The 22,161-nt window shown below is 33.8% G+C and overlaps 1 protein-coding gene across 6 annotated transcripts in view; it reads right to left on the bottom strand.

Annotated features, from left to right (window-relative positions):
* LOC123551274 (transcriptional enhancer factor TEF-1-like) overlaps positions 1 to 15,831 on the bottom strand; it is a 31,210-nt gene extending 15,379 nt beyond the window's left edge. The window contains exons 1-3 of one of the 6 annotated variants that reach the window (XM_045340084.2): positions 15,697 to 15,831; positions 9,656 to 10,008; positions 2,654 to 2,781 (exon numbers count right to left, since the gene is read on the bottom strand). In XM_045340084.2, the coding sequence (XP_045196019.2) occupies positions 2,654 to 2,781; positions 9,656 to 9,983 (456 nt within the window). In that variant the 5' untranslated portion in view covers positions 9,984 to 10,008; positions 15,697 to 15,831. Of the gene's footprint in view, positions 1 to 2,461; positions 2,590 to 2,653; positions 2,782 to 9,655; positions 10,009 to 10,378; positions 11,355 to 13,413; positions 13,515 to 15,352; positions 15,652 to 15,696 lie in introns of those variants that run through there. The other 5 variants (XM_045340085.2, XM_045340083.2, XM_045340082.2 and 2 more) reach the window with 5 other exon arrangements.
* Between the last annotated feature and the right edge of the window lie 6,330 nt (positions 15,832 to 22,161).

Here is a 22,161-nt window from a genome sequence, read left to right as displayed (position 1 = left end):
CATCATAAATTATTTTGAATACAAGCAAAACTTAAAAGACAGAGCTTGTACAAGTTTCTAAGTAAAAACCACAAAGCCAGCTTGACATTTTTAATATGTCAATTTTTTTTCTTGTAAATATTCACTTTGGTACCTAATTTTTCTTTTCCCTCATAATAGGTTCCTAGCAATTCCTAAAACCAGTGATAGTGACTTTTGATAATTGACAGGCATTAGCTATATTTCTACTTTTGTATTCAATTCTACAGCAAAATTTCTTTAACAAATACTTGAACAGAATCACTATGGTGATGAAATTTTAACGATAAATTGTACTAGAACCAGCTGGCTATGCATGTTTTTACTTGAATTTTATGTTTTCAAACATTCAAAACATCAAAATAAACAGGAAGACAATAATGAGAAAACAAAACAAATCAAATCTGGTAGAAATTCATAATTAATAAAAGACATGTTCTATTTGATTACATCCCCTATAATTTCTTCAAACAAAATTTACAGTCATGCTGGATCACAATACAAAATATAATGGAAAACAAGAATTGAGTTTGTCGGAATTGATTCTGACAACTTAAAACATTCTCTCTGCATGTATCTGAACAACCAGAGGGCTTTTGACTGTTAATTTAAGTTATCAAGTGCCAAAAATAAGTCACTTATCAATTCCAACAATTCACATGCTCATGCAAAGGCACAAAGATACAACATTTACATACCAAATTACACTTTAAAAACACATTTGAGTGAGATAACGTTTAGAACTAACGAGAGCTGTCGGAGGACAGCAATGCTCGACTGTTCAACAGCCTTATCAATTGATTGAATGTAAGTAAAGAAGGGGCATAATTTTGTAAAAATGCAAAACAGAGTTATGAATTCTGCACAATGCATGTCAGATCAGCACAGTGGACAAATGTGTGAAGTTTCAATCTGTTTAGTGGGTGCCGAGATGAAAAGCTTACATACAAAACCTTAGCCAAAAATTGCTAGGTCGAAAAAGGGGCATAATTTTGTTAAAAAGCAAAACAGAGTTATGGAACCTGTGTAATGTAAGTCGGTTCTTCATGTGAAGTTTCAATTCATTCCCACAAGTGGTTACTGAGATACAAGCTTACATACAAAAACTTAACCAAAGTGGGATGCGGCATATTGCCTATGCCGACGAATGGACAAGTCCAATAGCTCTACCTATACTTTGAATAGTCGAGCGCCTTATAAAAGTAAGAGGTGATGTTCTTTATAAATTTTTTTGGCAAGGCAGAAAGATGCTGTAGATAAGGTATATTCACAATGATCTAATTTCAACTAATAATGAACAGAGCAAACTCGTGAAGGAGGAATTATTACTTCTTAAAAATAAAGAAAAAATGTATTCTTGTTAGAGAGACATGAAATGACCACACCTACATCACTACATGCTACAAATAAAATAAATAAAAAATAACTTGATAAGCTAAAGCAACATCAATTTACTATACAAGGTAAATAATTCATGCTGACATTGCAGCAAATTTTCTAGAGTTGCCTCCCATTATTCAACTTAGCCATATGCCATGCACATTATATAACTACAGTGGAAAAACACCATTCACTTTAACATTGATGGCATTAGCAAGCATTTCACGTTGTCCCTCACTGCTCTTAATTAAATGTTTTGGACTGCTTGAAATTTTAGATAAATTGGGCTGTTTACTACATCCAGAGACCAGTGTTTTATTGTATGTGCATATCGTGGCCTCAACGCGAAACTAGTCTATCTGCTTCTATTTCTATATACACATAGACTAGTTTCGCGTTGAGGCGACGATATAGAAACTTGCAGTACTGTAACAGATTGTGCCGAAAATGGAACTAAATAAGATGAAATATAATTTTCTCGACAATACACCTTCTTCTAGACATGCAGTATATGCATGCAAGCAGTATTACAGAGATGTAAGCAATCATGACCAAGAAAACAAAAGCCATACTTTCCAATACTAAGGCATCTGATTTAAGCAATTACCACTCTTTTTCTCAAAAAAAAAAAAAAAATAAATAAATAAAAAAAAAATAATTCAATTGTATCTTAGTAAATTATAGATATCAGGAGATTTTGTACACAAAGCAGTTATAAAACGGGTTACAATTTTGGAATTCTGTATCTTTTAATAATGCTGAAGGGAGTTTTTAACAGTAAGTCTTAGTGTCTAATGGAACATGTTTTGCGGATGTTCTCTCGGGATTCCTTACAATCACCAAATAGCCGACAACATAAGAGTAAGTGCATGTTAAGAAAATACATCAATTGTATCAGGTGTCATTAGAAATTAATGCTAGGGCTACTTTACATTTCGCAAATAATCTTAGATGTACTCTTCCACAATGAAAACTTACATCTCTGTCAATAGCAACCTTGCTCTGAATAACTCTGAATAAAACATTTTCAAACAAGCTAGCATTATCTAGCAGTCGCACCTACTTTCATGGAAGCCTGAACTTCCTTCGCTTTCCGTCGTGCAAGAACTTGTATGTGACTAGAAACTTGCTTCCGTGTCCGAGTTTTACCAGTCCGTAATTTGATGTAACGTGCAATCAACTCGTTACGGCCTGAAATTCAGTGTTAATTTTAAAAAGTCTTTGCATAAAAATGTAATCTTAAGTGTACACCTACTTTAAATGATGCTTGTACTTCTTTGGTTTTCCGTCGTGCAAGAACTTGAATATGACTAGAAACTTGCTTTCTTGACCGAGTTTTGCCTGTCCGTAATTTGATGTATCGGGCTATCAATTCATTTCGTCCTGAAATACGAATTTATCTTCATTTAGAATTAATGAAATATGACTACAAATAACTGGTAACTTCTATACCAAAGATTTCTGCTTTTCCACAGCTTGTTCTTTTGTATCTGTAATGACTAAAATATTATTTCGCAAACAGATTGTAGAAGAGGTGTGTAAGTGACATCCTCCAGTGTCTGAGCCAATCTTTTTTCTATCCTGCAAGAAGTACAAAAGCTGGTTACTAGAGAAAAATCCTGTCATTAGTTATCAGTTATTACAAGTCAAATGCACTCCACTAACCAAAATGTTCTGCCAATATATATTCTGAATATACCTACTAGCCTAACCACTTCTACCATGGGGCTTTATTATATCGGATAGTGCAGTCTCTTTAACAATGGTATATCACAGACCTCTCATTGCTAGATGCATACATTTTTTTACCTTCAATGAATAGACTCAATCAAACCAAGTCTACAATTACTTTTTTGACTAGGCTTTATGCTTCCATTGGATCTTACTGATATCACTTTAACCCTTAGCCTGCTAAATTTCTAAAATTGACTGGTCCATCATTCAGTTTGGGCAGTACCACTTATCATTCAAAGGGGTGTTCAGTGAAAATTTAATGACTGAATAGCAAACAGTGCAGACCATGATCAGCCTGCACAGATGTGCAGGCTGATCTTGGTCTGCACTGGTCGCAAAGGCAGAATCACTTCCCGCCAGCAGGCTTAATGTTAAATATCAAAATTACATCATTTCAATGGTTTTGGTTCATGGCACTCCCTTTTACACATTTTGTTAAATTGCAAAACAAGGATAACACCCAAAAATCTTTTCCTCACTAAAACCAAGAAAAGAAATGCTTTCAGAATACCCACTTAATAAAGAAATTCTAAAGACATGTATTATTGCAAACTGGGGTCAAGACTTCTTCACATATATAGTGACTAATGCCAAATACAAATATTTGCTCCATAAATTATAAACCTGTATAATAATCCCTATTTGTTATCACTTTGGATCATAAAACATTTTGCCACAAGCCTTCATTCAATATGAACAAGTAAAGAAACAAAAATATTTGTTTGTCCTTTTTAAATGACAAAAATTTATCTGAGTATATCATTTTGTAATCAAGTTTTTTTGTACAAATTTACAAGCTGAAATTCTGATTTTTTTTTAAATTTATTTCATTTAGAACTACCTTTTTAGTAAATTTTGATTTGGTAGTGTTAAGCCATAAATTTAACCATTTTAATAATGTTACTGTAATTTTAAACTGTATGAATTATCACTTGGAAGTAATTCCATTAAATCAGAAAAAAGTTCAGTCAGATTTATGCCAATCACCTGGTTTTAAAGAGCATTAATTTTGTCTTTATTTCTAGACACAAAGGGAGCCTTCACTGAAAAAGCTTCATTTCTTCTTTCTAATTTACTTGATAAATCTTCAGCTCCTGACAAAATTCTGCCTTTCTTCTTGCCAAGAATGAACCAAAGTCCTTGTATTTTAAAGAAATAATGTACTTCATTTAACCTTTAGCCTGCTAAATTTCTAAAATGAACTGGTCCATTGTTCAATTTCGGCAAAACCATTTATTACTTGAAGGGGTGTTTTCACTGAAAATTTACTGACTGAACAGAAAACAGTGATCTTGGCCTGCACTTGTCGCAAAGGCAGAATCACTTGTCGCCAGAGGCTAAAGGTTAGGGACCTAAAATCATTAGTTCTTTTTATTTCTGCATTCATCTAAAACATCCTATTTGTATTTATTAATTAAGACCTAGTTGTTAATTATTCACTATTTTTTTTCTCTTTGGTCGCTGGGCCATGTTCAGATCAATGACTCTGGCTACATGACTTGGTGTAAACTGACAGGCTATGATGGTTGATGAGATTATGAACAGTTCAATAGGTCTTATAAAATTGATTACCTGTCTCAACTGCACTGATGTCACATAGGTGAAATAGTTCAAAATGTTCACATCCCTTATATGTATGATTGATAGACAAAGCGTCTTGTTATAATATGTTCTTCTATCATGTGCTCTTTTTTGTGTTAAATTTTAATACTGCTCGTGAAAACTCATTATAGAGGACCTTCTGTGAAAGATTAATAACTATACAAGAAGAAGTGCTCTATATCAAATTTCTCTGGCTCTGAGGATTTCAAAATACAACAGATATTTCTAAATTCCTGCCAAGACAACTTTGTTGCATAAAAGCCCCATACAAAAAGCTCAGTCATTTAATGCAATTTCCTAAGCCTCCAGGAGGACAGCAGTAACATAATACAACAGATGCAAAAAATTTCTAAAGACTATTCTAAAACTGATGTTAATGCTAAATTCTGAACAAAAAGAGAAACAGTTGATTTCATGAACTGATTGCATATTTTGACCACATAATACATGCTTAAAGCAACCAGATTTCAGATTTCAAAAAGTCATCTTTTGACTTAAAATTACAGGTTTCAGGACTGTTTTTTTTTTGACAAAGAAGTATTTCTATTCGCGGTCTTTTATCCAGATATGCATGCATTTAGAAGTCAATGAATGTTGGCTTGAAAAGGTATCAATTAAATGACAATTTTAAACAATATTTGAGCAACTTCAACCTTAAGTTAAGGTTGAAAGTTATTGTTAGCCGCATTTAAAGACCAAGAAATCTTTCTGCACAATTTGAAGTAAATACCATCAAGTGCACCCTGTTGCATTTCACTGCACATATCGAAACACTCCCAAAATATTTTTTAAAGTCTAGTACATCATTTAAATACATCTTTAACTGGAGCTAGTTCCAAATTTTGACAGCTATTTTACACGATTTTAGAACCCTTAATTAAAACCGCATTACGTGAATTTTTTTAACTTAATATCGTTAAAAGTATTCAATGGTTTTGTTGATTTTTTTTTTCAGATTTAAGCTTCAAAAAAACCTTTATTACACCTGGTGCTATTATATGTTAAAAGCTGTGAAAAAAACAGATCATTTAACCGAGTTGTCAATGACATTTATTATTTGTACAGGTGTATACATATAGGTAAACTACACAGGGATTGCCAGCATAATTACTCAACAATATGACTCATCTATTCGGCAGTAAGATCTTTATATTTTGCTCTAATTCAAGGTAAACTGGCTGATAAATAAGACACTGCAGTGTATTACAAGCAAAATCTGCCTAAAGCAACTGCAGAAACTTCTATAACAAAATGATTTTTGTTGTATTCTATTTTGCACGTAAACATTCTATCCTGGCATAGAGGGCAGTTTCACCACTAAGTGAAAGGTTTTTGACATTCTTTCAAGTGTTATTTGCCAGTGAATTTTGTATAACATTTCCCAAGAATGACCAAAACAGGATTTATTTTACATATTATTATTTCTTGAAAAACTTTGGAGTTACGAAAACCGTATAACCAATCCAAACAAATTGGTTAGCAATCTCCATGTATATTCCTGTCCATTGACAATTTCTGGATATTAACCCTTACCTTGCTACATTTCTATAAAGAACTTGTCCATCTTTTAATTTGGAAAGTACCATTAAGTGACGATTAACAGTTAAAAAGAGGTGCTTTAATACCAAACAGATACTGACAGAATGGCGAACAGTGCAGATCTTGATCCGACTGCAGGGATGTGCAGGCTGATCATGATCTACACTGGTCGCAAAGGCAGAATCAATCGTGTCCAACATAAGTGTTAATTTATCTGCAAACTTCACTTTAAAAATATTTTTTGTGTGTGTTTATTTTCTGATAACCTGCGAAAAACCACTTACAACTACAGTTATCTTGCATACAATGGTTCTATTAAAAGATTAAGTTCATGCTTAGTGCAACAAAACCTACTTATATGCCTCATCACATCTTAAATCATACATTATGCTGACATCAGCAAGCAATTTAAAGCCATTCATTGTCTGACATCAGCACAGTTATAAAGCTTAAACCTTAAAGTCAAGGTCAATTCAATAAACATTCAACAACTGAAACTTTAATGACAGTTTTTAATGGATACAATCTTCAAAGTCTGTGATTTTAAAAGAGGTAGTGAAAAAAAGACATTAAATTTCTGAAGCAAAAGATGATTGTAGTCTCCTTGTATTTTTGACAAACTTGAAAAACTTGAGTGTACAAAAAAAGGATTTTGTTTAAACTAAACAAAGCATACAAAAAAAGCTAAAACAACCGGTGTATACAAAAGGTTGTTTCATTGATAGTGGTCTTGAATTACTATTTTTTCTGTGATCTTCATCATTGACAAAACCCCATGTTCTATTTGAGATAAATGACTCATGTCTTCATGGACAAAACAAGAAATATCAAAAAGATAATAATCGGAGGTGTTCTATTTTTCTTTTGCAAAAACTTCATCTCGAAATGACAAGCTGACTTTAGGTTGTAAAACACTTCAAACATTTTAGTTTTTGCAACTGTGCATCTCTTTAATCAATTAATATTTTGACAATGCATTTATATCACAAAAATAGGACCTCGATTTATAAAAACAGAAATAATAATTACTAAATTTGTATTCCGCGGCTATTATGGACCACACTTTTGATGAAACCGAGTGTCTTGGATTCAATTTTTTTCTTTTCACTTTATAGGATTGAAATTTTCTTTTCACTTTATAGGATTGAAGTTTTTCATTTCACTTTATATGTCCTCAAGTTTAAAACAGAACTAAAACTGCGGCCTATAAATTACATTTATCTAAGTATTGTAAGGATTATTATTATTTTTAATCTGACATGGTTAAAAACTGCATTACAGACAAACTTTAAAATGGTTCTGTCTAACATTAGTAGGTATGGTACAAATAGGCTTATGCCACTGTTACATAGGTATGAAACTACAATTGTTATCGTTACATTTAATAGACTGAAAACATTTCAGACTGTGTGTACATTCTTTTGAAATGCTTGCTGCAGTCTGAACCAATGTCTAGGATAGGAAGCTTGGTAGGGCCAGGTACCAAAGCAAACAATATCTTATTTAGGGCCTTACAGTATTCTTTTCATAACTTTTCTTTAGTTAACTTTATTTTGTTTTTGTTTTATGTCTTTTTTTTGTTTCTTTTTTGTTTGGTTTTAAGTCACATCACACAATTATAGGATATATTGTGACCTTCCTGCTTTTCATGGCTGAGGGCGATATCAAGTGCTCCTCCATGCATTATTTAATCACAGCCAGACACCTGGGTACTACCATCGACCTTCCGTAAGCCAGTTGGGTGACTTCCACACAAAATATTCTATGCCCCAAGTGAGACTCGAACCAACATTGGTGAGGGGCAAGTGTTTGAACTCGGCTACTTTAACCACTCAGGCATGGAGGCCCCCTTTTTATATTAACTTTCTTTTGTGAAAAAAGCCACTTATCTACACAAAGTATATAATTATCTACCATCTATATCAGGTATATTATAAATTCATAGTTTTCTTTTAACCAAAAACCTTATTTTGCATAAATGTCTCTTTAAAGAATATGGCCATACCCTGTTTAAACACTGTCATATAATGACTTCAGTGAAAGCCCATCCTCTACTTCACACAAAAAGACATGACAGCAAATAGTGTGTTCCGTTTCGCACTTATATAATCCTATGCGAAATCAAATTTCATAGAATAAATCAGATACGCCGAAAGTAAATTTAATTTCCAAAAAGTAAACTACACATTTAACAATGTTTAAGAGATAGTACCAATAAGAACATATCACTTATTACCATAAGAAAAAAATAGTCCCCCCAATTTTTTAGCTCAAGAAATATAAATGTACAATATAAGTATCTTTTTAAACATATTTTTGACAATTTAGCTTTCGATTTTGTTTGAATATGTCACAGTCAAATTTCAGTATTTATTTTTACAGATATTAGTAAAAGAACAACAGTTCTGCAATGTTAATAAAACTTTGTGTATGCAACATTAATATTTATCAGACTGGATGGCTTTTTGAAAAAAAAATACTGACATGAAGTAAAAACAAATTAATGAAAAAAGAAAAATTCAATTAATATTTTGTATGAGTCACTACAAAATTACTAGCAACTATAAATAAACCCATTCAGATTGGCTTCAAAAGACACTTAATGAAGTTGCTTTTGTTCGTTCTTTTCTTATCAAGGCAACCAATCCTTTAACTGATATAGATTACCTCTGTTCACTTCACAAATCACAATGTAAAAGCTGCCAAAACAATAGATTTTAGTTGTTAAATCATGGCCATATATTGTGCCAATAATACGGCTTACATAAAACACTTATTCATTGCCAAAAACAGCTAAAAAAACGTTTTGGCTCATTAACCACGCTTTTAAGAATAGGAAAAATATCACTCCCACAAGATCTCACCATATCTTTTTTGCTCAATCTACTGCGATTTATGATCTTTCTATAGTAGGTTTAACGAATGAGAAGATTTGGACCAGTATGGGTTTCTTTAACCTTACTTCCCGATACCTATGTGGCGGTTCAACAATAAGAAAAATTTCAAACATTTTCCATTTGTACTATATTGACAATCCAGTCATATCTTGCGTTCCTAAGATAGTGTAAGATCAGGGCAATATTTCATTAATAGAACATAAAATTTGTTTGGGTATGAATTAAATAGAGCAAAACGCTGTCAACTTATTTTCCAGTTGAAGTTAAAATGTACCTGTAGTAACAATTTTGACAGCATCAAAAGGGTCAGAATCTTAAATGATTTTTAAGTCCAATCTCTTTCAACTGTATTTTACTAAACTCAAGAAAGTTAAATCACTTTAACTGGATGTCAGTGTTACTCTGTAATACTGAGACCTAAAATGCTCAGCTTCACTAAGATTTTATAAAGTTATAATCCATTTGTTATAAGAAAATATACTTACCATACATTTTCCCTTCATCTGAAAGAATAATTTTCCGCCGCCCACATGGTGGGTATATTGCTAACGCCTCTTGAAAACTTTGTTCAATATCCGGACTCCAAACCCCCTCAGCATCATTGCCTAATTCATCATCGTTCAAATCATCTTCATTTTCCGATTTTGGGGGTGGAGGAACTGTTGGGCCGTTGTTTGGCACTGAAGGCGGGACATCCATATTGCCCCAAGATTTGGACATATACCCGGGTTCCTGCTTTGATATTCCGTTGTTGTTATTATTGCTGTTAGGTATGGCGGATGGATCAAGATTCCCCCATGACGTTGTTGACATGATATGGGGAACAAATGGTATAATCCTGAAAATAATGAAAGGAAAAGACCTCATTTCTCATACCATTTAATATTTCTCAAATGGCAATGTTTTTATACATTAAACTTCTTAAGCTTTTCAAAAGCATCTCCAACAGAAGAACTTAAATGTTCAACGTTAGGGACCAGAACATATTGCATATTCGTACTGCTACGTATATGTTTATCCTGGAAAGCACGGAGATGCAAAACAATTCTCTATTATATATTGTGAACTTCAGAAATCCATGATCATCATTATATAGATATTTTTTTTATAAAAAGAGGAAGTTTTCATAATTTTAAAGTAATAAATCAGGCCTGTATAACCATAACACCAACAGCTTATCTGGCAAAAACATGAAAATGTACAAGTACCTGGACCTTCTTGTTTGAAACCCATCATACGGGTGTAGCTTTGTTCTGAATTTCAAAGAATTAAATGAATGTCTAAATTCACAACTTGTATTGCCGTAAATATCCATGTTTTCGTGATTAAAAAAAATTAGTCTGCCATTGTAGAATTAATTTCAAAAATTCCTGTATTTGTTTTTATCTAATTCCTTTAATATGAACAACAACATAATAGTAAATATATCCTGCAATGACTGTCTAGGCACGTTGGCTGTCAAATTCAAATAATCATATAGTGACAGTTTTATTTATTATATCAATCTTCTATAACTATAAATATTTAACAGATATATAAAAATAGATTGCACTATATGTGAAATATTAGAATTAACATATCCTAGTTTCTCAGGACAAGGCACAATCCTCATAGTGTTTGTTAAAATGTCCGGTCAGCTTGGATTATACTTTCAAAATTAATCAAAGGCACATCCTGTTGATGGATTTTAACCAATTTCTTATTCACTCTCACACTGTCTTAAGGTTTTGGGTTTAACGCCGCTTTTCAACAGTATTTCAGTTATGTAATGGCGGGCTGTTAACGTAACCAGTGTTCCTGGATTCTGTACCACTTACCAGGACAAACCTGTTCTCAAGTAACTGCCAAATTCCCTACATGAATCAGAGGTGGGGGACGAATGATTTCAGACACAATGTCTTTTACACCTCGCCCGGGGATCAAACTTGCAACCTCGCGATCTGCAGATCTGCGCTTTCCCTATTGAGCTGAGTGGGCGGGCTTCACTGTCTAAGGATTATTTCATTGTGGCCTAACTACTTGGAACAACACATAAAAATATCCCTGACCAAGGTTTCTTTCCCCTTCTACAGCAAAGGCTGTTTTTTCTTTCAGTTAAATAATACAGTTTTCCCTAGTATACTTTTTTTTTTTTTAAATTGTCGACAGAATGCTTTTTATGGATGAATCATGTATAAACTTCAATTCAATACAACTAATATCAACTTTTATATACATTATCCCACGAACACTAAAAATGATGCATTTCCATTCATGAACAGTCTGTTATCATTCATGAACTGTACTTGAACTGATCGTGATCATAAAGTGTGTTCATGAACATAGTCATGAAAAGTTCATGAACAAAATTGAGGTTATTCATGAACAAGACATCTGGGAAACCTAATCCATTAACAATTCATGAACTTCCATGAATACAAAAAAAAACTCGTACATGATATATTGTACATGAACCTTAGAAAACATCAATCAAAGAAGTTCATGAACACTTTGAAAAGTATATGTTTTAGCGTGAGACTGAATTGTTTTACCAGTCGCTAGCAGTCACAACACGACAGGGTGTTGCATGTTCAATCAAACATCCCCACAAACCAACAGACTCATTTGCTTCAGCCTAACCAGGGTTATTTAAATTCAATTTACACCATATTCATAATGATACATTGTAACTAAATCAAATTTATTTTTAAGTCCTTAATCATCCATCAATATTCAGTTCTTAGTCAGGTTGTAGCCTAGATAAAGTGACACTTAAGCAACAGTTTTTCTGTCAGTTCATGAACTAGGAAAGGAATAATTTCCACCTCCACCAGAACAAAATTCTCCACTCCTTTACCATGTTTACCAAAGGCAGATAAAATCTACCTTTTATTCTTTCAAACATATTCTACTTTTTAAGCCTGTAAGTTAAAAACTGGATAATTATAATACTGATAACACAGAATGACAGATATCATTTAAAAAAATAAATAAAGGACATCATATAGAAATAAAACCGACTTTAAGATGTCAACAAGACAATAACAATATTATAAATATCTATAAATCATTTTCTATTATCTTTAAATGCATTTCAAGTATTAATGAAACCATAAAAAAGAATCTGTGACATCAATACGTGAATCAGGTGCCTACATCCCTGATAGACAGTATTAAATAGAAGATAGATTAATACAACGTCATGGTATCACAAAATGAATTTCCATAAATAGATTAATGGTTTCACATCCATCAATGAAATGAAGATACCAGAACAAATAGTAAAAAACAAATCTGTCTTGTCCTATAGGGCTGAACTAATATCAACATATCTCCTAACAGTTTGCAAAAATAATAACCTGGCAACCTCATCCACGTGACATTTTCTCTTACCTAATCATGATAATATATTGTGTATGTCACAAAATATCATTTAACCAAACAATACATATTTCCAAATGTCTGTTATGCAAGTGAAAATGTCAACTAAAATGAAAATGACTGTGATGTTATTGCAGCTTCTACACTGGATGAAATAAAAAGAATTTGGTTGCAGTCAGATAGGATCCATTCAGTTCCTCTTGAATATTCCTCCATTAGCCTACTGATTTTCTAGAATGAACTTGTCCGTCTTCCAATTTGGACAGTACCATTAACTGTTAAAAGGGGTATTTCCCAAAAAGATACTGACTGAATGGCGAACAGTGCAGATCTTGATCTGACTGCATGGATGTGCAGGCCGATCAAGATCTACACTGGTCACAAAAAGGCAGAATCAGTTGTGTCCAGCATGATAAAAAAGAAATTTTGCTGTAGTTACCTCTGACATTTTTCTTTTTAATTTTCTATCAATTTCTACATCTATAACTGATTAATGTTGATTAAGAACGGCTTGAGAATTATGATTCAAATTTGACGCTTAATTTTTGCTAGAATATAATGTACATGCAAAGGTTCTGCAACTTTCATTATAATCTGTTTGTTGTAAATTGTAATTGGCATAGCACTATTTCAAATTACAGTGCAATGAAATTTCAATCACTGCTGCTGCAGTTGATAAAAGTTCTTTTTGTTCTACATCAGATACTAGCAAATGCCTTTTATTATCTTTACAAAAGCAGGATCCATGGGAATTTCATTTCCAGTGAAGTATAAAAAATTAATTAACCTATCTTAAATATAAAATTACAGTTATTTTATCCAGTGTACAGGCTGCTGCGAAAAACAAGCATGCTATAAAATGGAGAAACGAAAATGAACTTACATGATAAATAGCAAGCATACAGTAATCTGGAAATTTACACAAAGAAATAATTGTATCCAAAAACTGTATTCCTGTGCACAGGTCATCAAGTGTGTGTGTGAGAGAATTAATTACAGGCAGTACATGATTTCAGCCTTCTATATGCTATTTGTAAAATTAAAATAAATATGAAAATGAAAATAAATGAGATACTTAATATAAATATTGGCAATGATAATGACCTTCCATCAACCTGTTTGACACTCATTGATACAGGAGCTATTTCAAGGGGGTTGGGACTGGGATAGGGACTAAAAAAAACACCATTCTTACCATTGACAACAGACATACAAAACTGACAAGTATAAAGGTCTCCATCAATTGACAATAGGCATATTAGTACATATCCATGCCTAAATGCTCTCTAAACCAGGGTTTCCCACTTTACTTACAAGTTTGGGCTGCAAAGCATATATCAAAGAGCACAATTCCCTTTCCTCCCTACAAACACTTCACTTAAATTGAGACACACTCTCCCAATCTAAACTCTCGTCTTTTGTTCCAAAGACAAAATGTCTTTCAATAAAAAAAAAAACTGGATCATTCAGCTTTCAAAAATGTTGAAAAAAAAACAACATAATTAATCTTTATTAAAACAGTCATTTCATTACAGTTACATTATTTATTCACTGATGTGACTGAAACAATTTGTTATTTCAAATAAACTTTACAAGTAACACTTTTTCATAAAAATTTTAAGAACTATATTACTTGTAACAAAATTCCCAGACAAGTTGGATTTTGAAAATTTTATAAGAGAAAGAATTTTTTCTATCTTTAAACATAAATTTGCACATTCTAAAATAATTTAGTAAGTATTTTAATCATTCTTTCATTGCTTAAGCTAAGTAATTTAAGTCTTTCGATCGAATGAGAGACAATGTTAAAGATCAAGAGAATGTCTCTCAATCAAAGTGAAGTCTCTGACCTGCTTATGACATTGCACTAACAGATCTAGCAAAATAGTACAAAACTAAGGTAGTACCAAACATGAACAATATATGTCTATGTTATACTGCTTAACAATCGTTACAGTGCTTTAGGGTATAGCGGATAGCTAACTAATTTTTCCTGCATTCCAATTCAAAGAAATGAAAATAGTAGTTTTTATTCAGTATATCAGACAGAAAACATCTATTCTTCTTAAAACAGTCAGCTTTTCATAGAAATTGGTATGTTTTTTCTCTCCACGCCATTGTTTACATATGAGCTGATTTTGGGTGTACAGGATAGCTTTGGTCATTTTTTACATTATTAGTTTAAAATCCACATCTTAACAAACTTTCCAAGATTTCTTTAATATAAATCTGAATAATAATGTATTCTCTTTTCAAAAACATTCAGCTTTTTAATTTTCTATCAAATACTTTTCATTCACTGACGTTTTTTTTTTACATATACACCAATTTAGTCTATAGGGGATAGCTTTATTTTACATTTGATGACATATGAAAAATAACACAACAAGCAAATGTTTAAAATGTATGTCAGAATGTCTGTTTGCATGCCAGTAAAAGAATATGAAAATTTATACAATAATTCAAGTCTAAATATAAAATTTATCAATCTATCCTCTATACCCTAAAATCCGCTATACCCTAAAGCACTGTATATACTACACAGACTGAATTCACATTCAGGTCAAACTGAATTATAAATGATGTCAGAAACAAGTACATGTAGATCACCCTAGATCAGCTGTTAAGACAGCATTTATTTGACCCAATTAGCAGACAGGTGTTCAATTAACTTGCAAAAAACTGAACAACATCTCTAACGCAAATCATTTGCATTACTACAATGGCAGCACCATGTTTCAGGTAGGTTATATAACACCTCTATGAAGTTTGCAGATTCGTATGCAAACACTGCGGCATACTCGTCTGCAATTTTCTCTTACCCGTTCTATTTACCTCCCGCGCGCAACAAGACGCGATTTCGGCTGGCGAAAACTCCAAAAACTGGGTCATATCCTTTGAACAGAGAACACACACAAATTGATCTATAATCACTTGATAAACTCTCTTTCTATTCCAATTTAAATCCATTCTGAATTCTGTAAAACCAATCTCTTCATGTGAAGACATTTCAAAGTCATACACCGGCCGGAAGTAGTGTCTAGAAGTATGACAAATATTCCAGTGATTCGAATATCGAGCCGACATTTTTCGCTGTCCGAGCACGATTTCTTCGCTTACAGCGGTTGATTCTTAAACTTTGAAAAGCAAATGAACAAGTACTTACCGTCTCTAAGTATCCGTATGGTAAATGACCCAAAATAAAGTTTAAAATCGTAAATTTAAGTCAAAAACTGCAGATTCAAAGGTATGTCAGGAATGATACAAAGAATCTCGACTACGTACACGATCACTGCGCATGGCCCACGCGCAGGGGTGGACCAGGTGTAAATTGGCGGCGCTTTTGATTGGCTAAATTACTCGGCTGTGTCTATTACGTCGTCATATGATGCTAAAAATATCGAAAGTGTACAACTTATACACAAAACGAAGACGTTTCTGTGTATTTAACCGCAAAGTACGTTATGAGTCATACATGCATGTATAAAACATAATAAAACAGGTCTGTGAAAGCAGTCACAAAACAAATTTGGACTTTGTTGTCGTCTTGAAAAAAGCGGTTTAATACTTTTTAATATATACCGCGAATAGGCACAATATATAGGAATACTAGGGATAATATGATTACTTAATTTTTAACTCCGGTATATTTAAAACGGGTACATTTATACATATACATGTATACAGAGATCAATCTGATATCCTAACGACTGTTTTATTTATACATAGCACTATCAAAGTCCTATTTTATTTCAGTTTTCGATAAAGTACTGTAACCTTTTTAATTTCAAAACGTGCTGCGAAATAGTTGTCCATGCCGAGGCAGACTCCCAAAGGTGCTCAGAAACAGGTAGCTCTACTTCAGATAACATAAGATATAAGATACTTCTAAGCTACCTTGACCAGTGAGCCTCTGCATGCACAGCTACGCCATATCGCACAGAACCCGAGTGCATCAAGTCCAATTCCATTTCAGTTGGGATAGCCTAATTTTATAATACTACATGCAGAGGACATTCATTAATGTGTATATATTCTGTTAATGTAAATATGTAAAGAGCAAATAAAATATGATTAAACTAATTATTACATGCAGAGAATATATGCAATATGGGTCCAAAATGTACTTCCATCGAAAGGAGGACCTTGCATGGTGTGCATCAGCATTAGTAGATCTAGCTACAGAATACAAATTAAAACCCGAACTTTGACGAGTATCTTGGGTCCATATTTTTACGGAGGCGTACAATAGTTTATCTCCAACCATATGCGTTTTAAATTTCTATGTAATGGACCCAAATATTGGCTGGAGGTCGGATGCCCAGAGTAGGCTATATTATTTGGCCTGTGACGAACATGACCGTTGCATATGTATACATGGTCGGCCATAAGAACTAGCATAGCTCTTCGGCGTTTCTGGACAAGAGTGGGACCTTTTTTTTTACCTTTAAATCTTTTTTGTCTATAAATAATCGGAATACTAAAAATGTTGAGCGTGCATCAGGTAAGTGTTACCTCGTCCTAGCTTCGCAAGGTCGGGTGGACCGCTCTCACGTGAAGAAAACAACAACAATAAAACGGCCGTAAAACCACCGATAAGGATGCTTCTTGCACTCGTGAAGAAAATCCCTGGTAACGGGGCACCCCGGGGTCACTATCAATCATATCTGTATTGTAAAACGTCACAAAATCCTTGTTATCTCTGTCACATTTAAGAGAGATAATTGAAAGATACGACTGCGACAAGTGCGAGACTTAGAAGATGAAAATTGATCCTCTATGGGACATCTAATCGATTGTCATTTGACAGCTATTGACACAACAAATCGGAAGTGTAACGGGAAAATTAAAATCAATCTTTTGTTAAAAATACCTTATCTTTGTATCTCAAACAAATTCGTTTTTTACCCGCATCGCAAATAATGTTTGTCACAGTGTTGTGGCAGACTTTAGGATATTTTCAATTTTGACTTGACTAATATTGTAGAATTTTAAAATAAGGCACATACTGAAATAAAGGAAAACTGCCTCACACAAATTTAAAGGGAAGTTATTATGATAATGAAATATGCACTTCCTGATATTTAATTACTGCCGATGTAAACAGTTTTAAACAGTTAAAAAATTATGTTTAGTGTGAAAACATCCCCATCAGGAATTGAACCAGTCAAGCCTTCGAAATTTCAGAGTTTCAAAACTGTGACCTTGACTTTGACCTGACTCTCGTCATATTGCTCCTTTTCAATACAGAAAATTGTCCAGTATCAAGGATTGAACAACTGTCATTCATATTCCTTGATTCAATAAGGTAACTTAGACCACATAACACAGTGGAACCTTCATACAGATGGAAGATACAAATATTGACCTTGACCTTGACTCCATTAGCTCTGTATGCTACTGCAAACTTGTTATTTTTGCTCCTATAAGCCCATTTGAATCCAAAGTTCCATCATAAGACCTTAAATTATGGGCTTGACCTTGGATGAACACAAGTGAAACATAACAGTGTCTTTCTGAAAATGGTTTATGGATAGACCAAGCCTGTATGAAAATATGCCTCAATCTTCAATTTGGATAAAAAATCTCATGTTTGTTCAAGACACAGATTTGCAACAGGTCTTCAAACATTTTAGGTAACACGGGTGGTAAACGCGCAATCCAACTCCCAGTGGGAATACGCTAAAAATGGGTTGCGCGACTTCCGGTGCTGGTGTTGCGCATCAATATATACAAAATCGAGGTAGGTGGGTTTTTGTTTTTTTTTAAATGACACATTTACGAGTGCTTTCGAAAAAAAGCAAAATGCTATTCGACACAAAAATGAATAAAGATCATATGTGTGAAATACCAACTTATTAATTTAAGAATCAGCTCTGTTATCGCGAAAACTCTGCTGGCTCGAACTGTCAAAAAAGTATGGAATCATGAAAAATGCAAATTTTCTAACTCTTGTGCCTTCTCTCTGGAAATGTGACACTTGCAATGATCAAGCACGTGTAAAACAGTCATGAATATTACATACACTTGAATGAAATGTTGCTTTTGGGGGAAAGATTGGCAAAAAATAATCGGGAATGGGGTTGCGCCCCGGGAATGGAGTTGCGCGTATACATTATATACATTATGATGTATACGAGCAACTCCATTCCCGGGGCGCAACCCCATTCCCGATTATTTTTTTTAGTCAATTATGTCCCCGTAAGCAGGATTTGAAGCAAATAATTTTGATATTCGTTACTTTATATCAGTTGAGTTATCATATAAAGCATCAGATGTCCTCAGATTAGGCATATGAGGTCAGAAACTTTCATTTTTGTTGATTTCATACTTTTTTCACACTTCGTGTCGCCTGAGTTTTTGTGATAATAGAGCCGAATCGTAAATCACAAACCAGATATTTTACACATATGATGTATTATCATATTTGTGTCGAATAGCATTTTGCTTTTTTCAAGAAAATTTATTCTTGTCTCATACTAAGCAAAATCATAACTTCATATACCTCAATTTCGTCCTTTTTTACGCGCAACACCAGCACCGGACGTTGCGCAACCCGTTTCAAGCGTATTCCCGGCGGGAATTGGATTGCGCGTTTACCACCCGTGGGTAAGGAAGAAGGAAGCAACCCTGTAGAGATGTTTCTTCCTTTGAGTAAAGGCAATCATTTACTAGGTTTTACAAGAGGATGATGAAGCGGAAGGCCTTGTATTATAAATTGACCTAGTTTTTGACTTCAGACGACCCAGTTTTGAACTTGCCCTAGATTTCATATTGACAAGCATTTTGACAAGACTGGTTTATTTAATGCTTCTCAGTTGCTATCAAAGTGTTCTATGATGTGACCAATTAACCTAGTATTTTGCCCCACCTGACCTTGTTTCAGTATTGACCAAGATTTTATGAAGACAGACATGCTGATGGCATTTCATGCAACTCAGGAAGATGTGTCCTTTTGAGCTTAAACTATTTCTATGATCTGACATTGTGACCTGATTTTTTACCCAAAGACAACATGGTTTCAAACTGACCTAAGAGATTTTATTAACACAAAACACTCTAGCCTGGTCTTTAATGTGGCTCCAAGAGTGTTAGCAATGTTTTTGTATAATTTGACCTTGTATTTTAGTTTTTGACCAAAAATGAACAAGCTTAAGACTTGACTTGGATTTCATAAAGATAACCTTTTTACCAGTGTTTCATATACAGTACAATCAGCTAGGGTTTTCTATTACTTGACCTAGTGACCTACTTTTTAATCCAAGAAGAAACAGTTTCAAATATGACCAACATTTTGTTTAGGCCAAACATTCTGGTCAGGTCTCATTTACATCAGATTAAAAGGTAGATTCTGGAGTGTTAACAAGGTTTTCCTATGATTCAAACATGACACACTTTTACAAACTCTGCAGAATGGTTGAAGAGGTGGACCTGCTTCGGGTGTTGGGGAGTTGTTGGGTTTGTTCTCCGACTGCATTATACCAAAGGTGTGAAAAAAGGTACTAGTAGCTTACTTGCTTTACAAGGATAATTCTAGGACTGGTTAGCCTATCGTCAGTATAAGTGACTCGTCACATATCTTTTTGTTTGTTTAGTGCCATTTTTCAACAGTATTTCAGTTATGTAATGGTGGGTAGTCAGCCCAACCAGTGTTCCAGTATCATGTACAAGTACTTACCTGTTCCCTGCAACTAACTGCCAACTTCTTCACCTGAATCAGAGGTGGAGGATGAATGATTACACACACAAAATCTTTTATCAAATCCCAGAACATATGCCTCACTCAGGAATTGAACCACCCTACAATCTATAGATCAGAGCAATCCCTTTTGAGCTAAGCAGGTAGACTGTCAGTCTCCCAACATTATTTTCCTTACACACACACAAGTGCAAACATGCGCGCGTGCATATACACACACACTGACTCCAAAAGCTACTTTATTTGGTTGAGCGGGAATAGTTTTCAGTGACCTTGACCTTTGATCTACACACCCCACAACAATAGGTCAGCTACTGGCCACTGGCTATCAACCTGTGAAGTTTGACATATAAAAGGCTATTATTGAATAGGAAACATTTAAAGTCTCCATGTCACTTTGACCTTGACTTTTGACCTACTGATCCCCAAAACAATTGGAGTTATTTACTGTCCACAGGCCACCCCCACCCTTCCCCCAAAAGAAAACCAGAACAAAAATACAAATAATGTAAAAAAGCCAGCTTTTTCATTCAGTACTGCTCTTGGCCAAAGTATTCAACCACCATTAAATTTTGGTTAATAGACACAAACTGGCACAAAAATATCTACAAAGCTTCTTAAATGGAGATGAATACTGTAGTATAATATTTAGTCAGATATTTTAAAAGGTGACTATCACTTCATACATTTGTAACTATGATCAATCATTTCATAAAAATGTAATTCACAGCCTAGTGTGTCTAATTTTATTATTTATTACAACTCAGGTTGTTGTCTAGGAATCCCACACAAAAAATATTAATGCACACGCTGCACCACACGTGATTATTGCTTCGATTAAGGATGTCATCATAATTGTATTTTATATCAAAGTAGCACATATGCAGATCCTGCTGGATATGTAAAAGAAAACACTATAGAACATGACTGTATACTATACATAATATATAGACTTGTGTTAAGGTCAATAGGTAGTTTTGTTAACCTGCATTCAAGTAATATTGTCTGAGTTTGGTATTCAACAGAACCAAATGAGAAAGTAGTCTACAATTGTTACTTTAAAATGTGAAATTTTTAATTTCATGGGCTGAAATGTTGTGGGATTTTTTGTGCCTCAAAATCTATTTCGTAGGGCTATGAATTCACAGATTAGAAAATGAATGGGAATTTTACTGGGTTTTTTTGGAAATTAATTTCCTGGATTGACTTCACCATGAAAATAAGCCCCCAACAAATACTGGTATTAATGATTTAACCCATGATATCATATTCCTTTAAAACCCATACTTAACCCTTATCATGCTGGACACAATTGATTCTGCCTTTGCGATCAGTGTAGATCTTGATCAGCCTGCAGATCCATGCAGTCTGATCAAGATCTACACTGTTCGCCATTCAGTCAGTATCTTTTTTTGGTAAGCACCCCTTATAACAGTTAATGGTACCATCCAAATTGAAAGATGGACAAGTTCATTATAGAAATTTAGCAGGGTAAGTGTTAAAATAGTGGACTCGTTATGACATTTGTCTATTTCCAAAGGATTACTTATTCTCTGATTTTGATATTCTCCGGCAGGTTGCCCGTATGAAAAACATTAGCAGCCAGAGAATATGAAAATAGCATTAGGAGACTACATAATCAAATGTCATTAAGGATCCAAAGTTTTAACCCTTACCCTGCTAATTTCTATAATGAACTTGGCCATCTTTCGGATGTGCAGGCTGATCATGATCTACACTGGTCACAAAGGCTGAATCAATCGTGTCCAGCATGATAAGGGTTAAGTCATGAAAATTACAGTAAAAGGGCATTATTAACTTTTGAGTCATAGTCGGATGGGGTTTTTTTTGCAGGCCCTTACCTACAGCGATCTCAACCATTCAAATGACCATGTCTCCACTGGGTACATTATATAAGAATTTTAAAAAATC

The sequence above is a fragment of the Mercenaria mercenaria genome, chromosome 4, assembly GCF_021730395.1.
Source record: "Mercenaria mercenaria strain notata chromosome 4, MADL_Memer_1, whole genome shotgun sequence".
NCBI lineage: Eukaryota > Metazoa > Mollusca > Bivalvia > Venerida > Veneridae > Mercenaria > Mercenaria mercenaria.
This window is presented reverse-complemented; position numbering and strand designations above follow the sequence as displayed.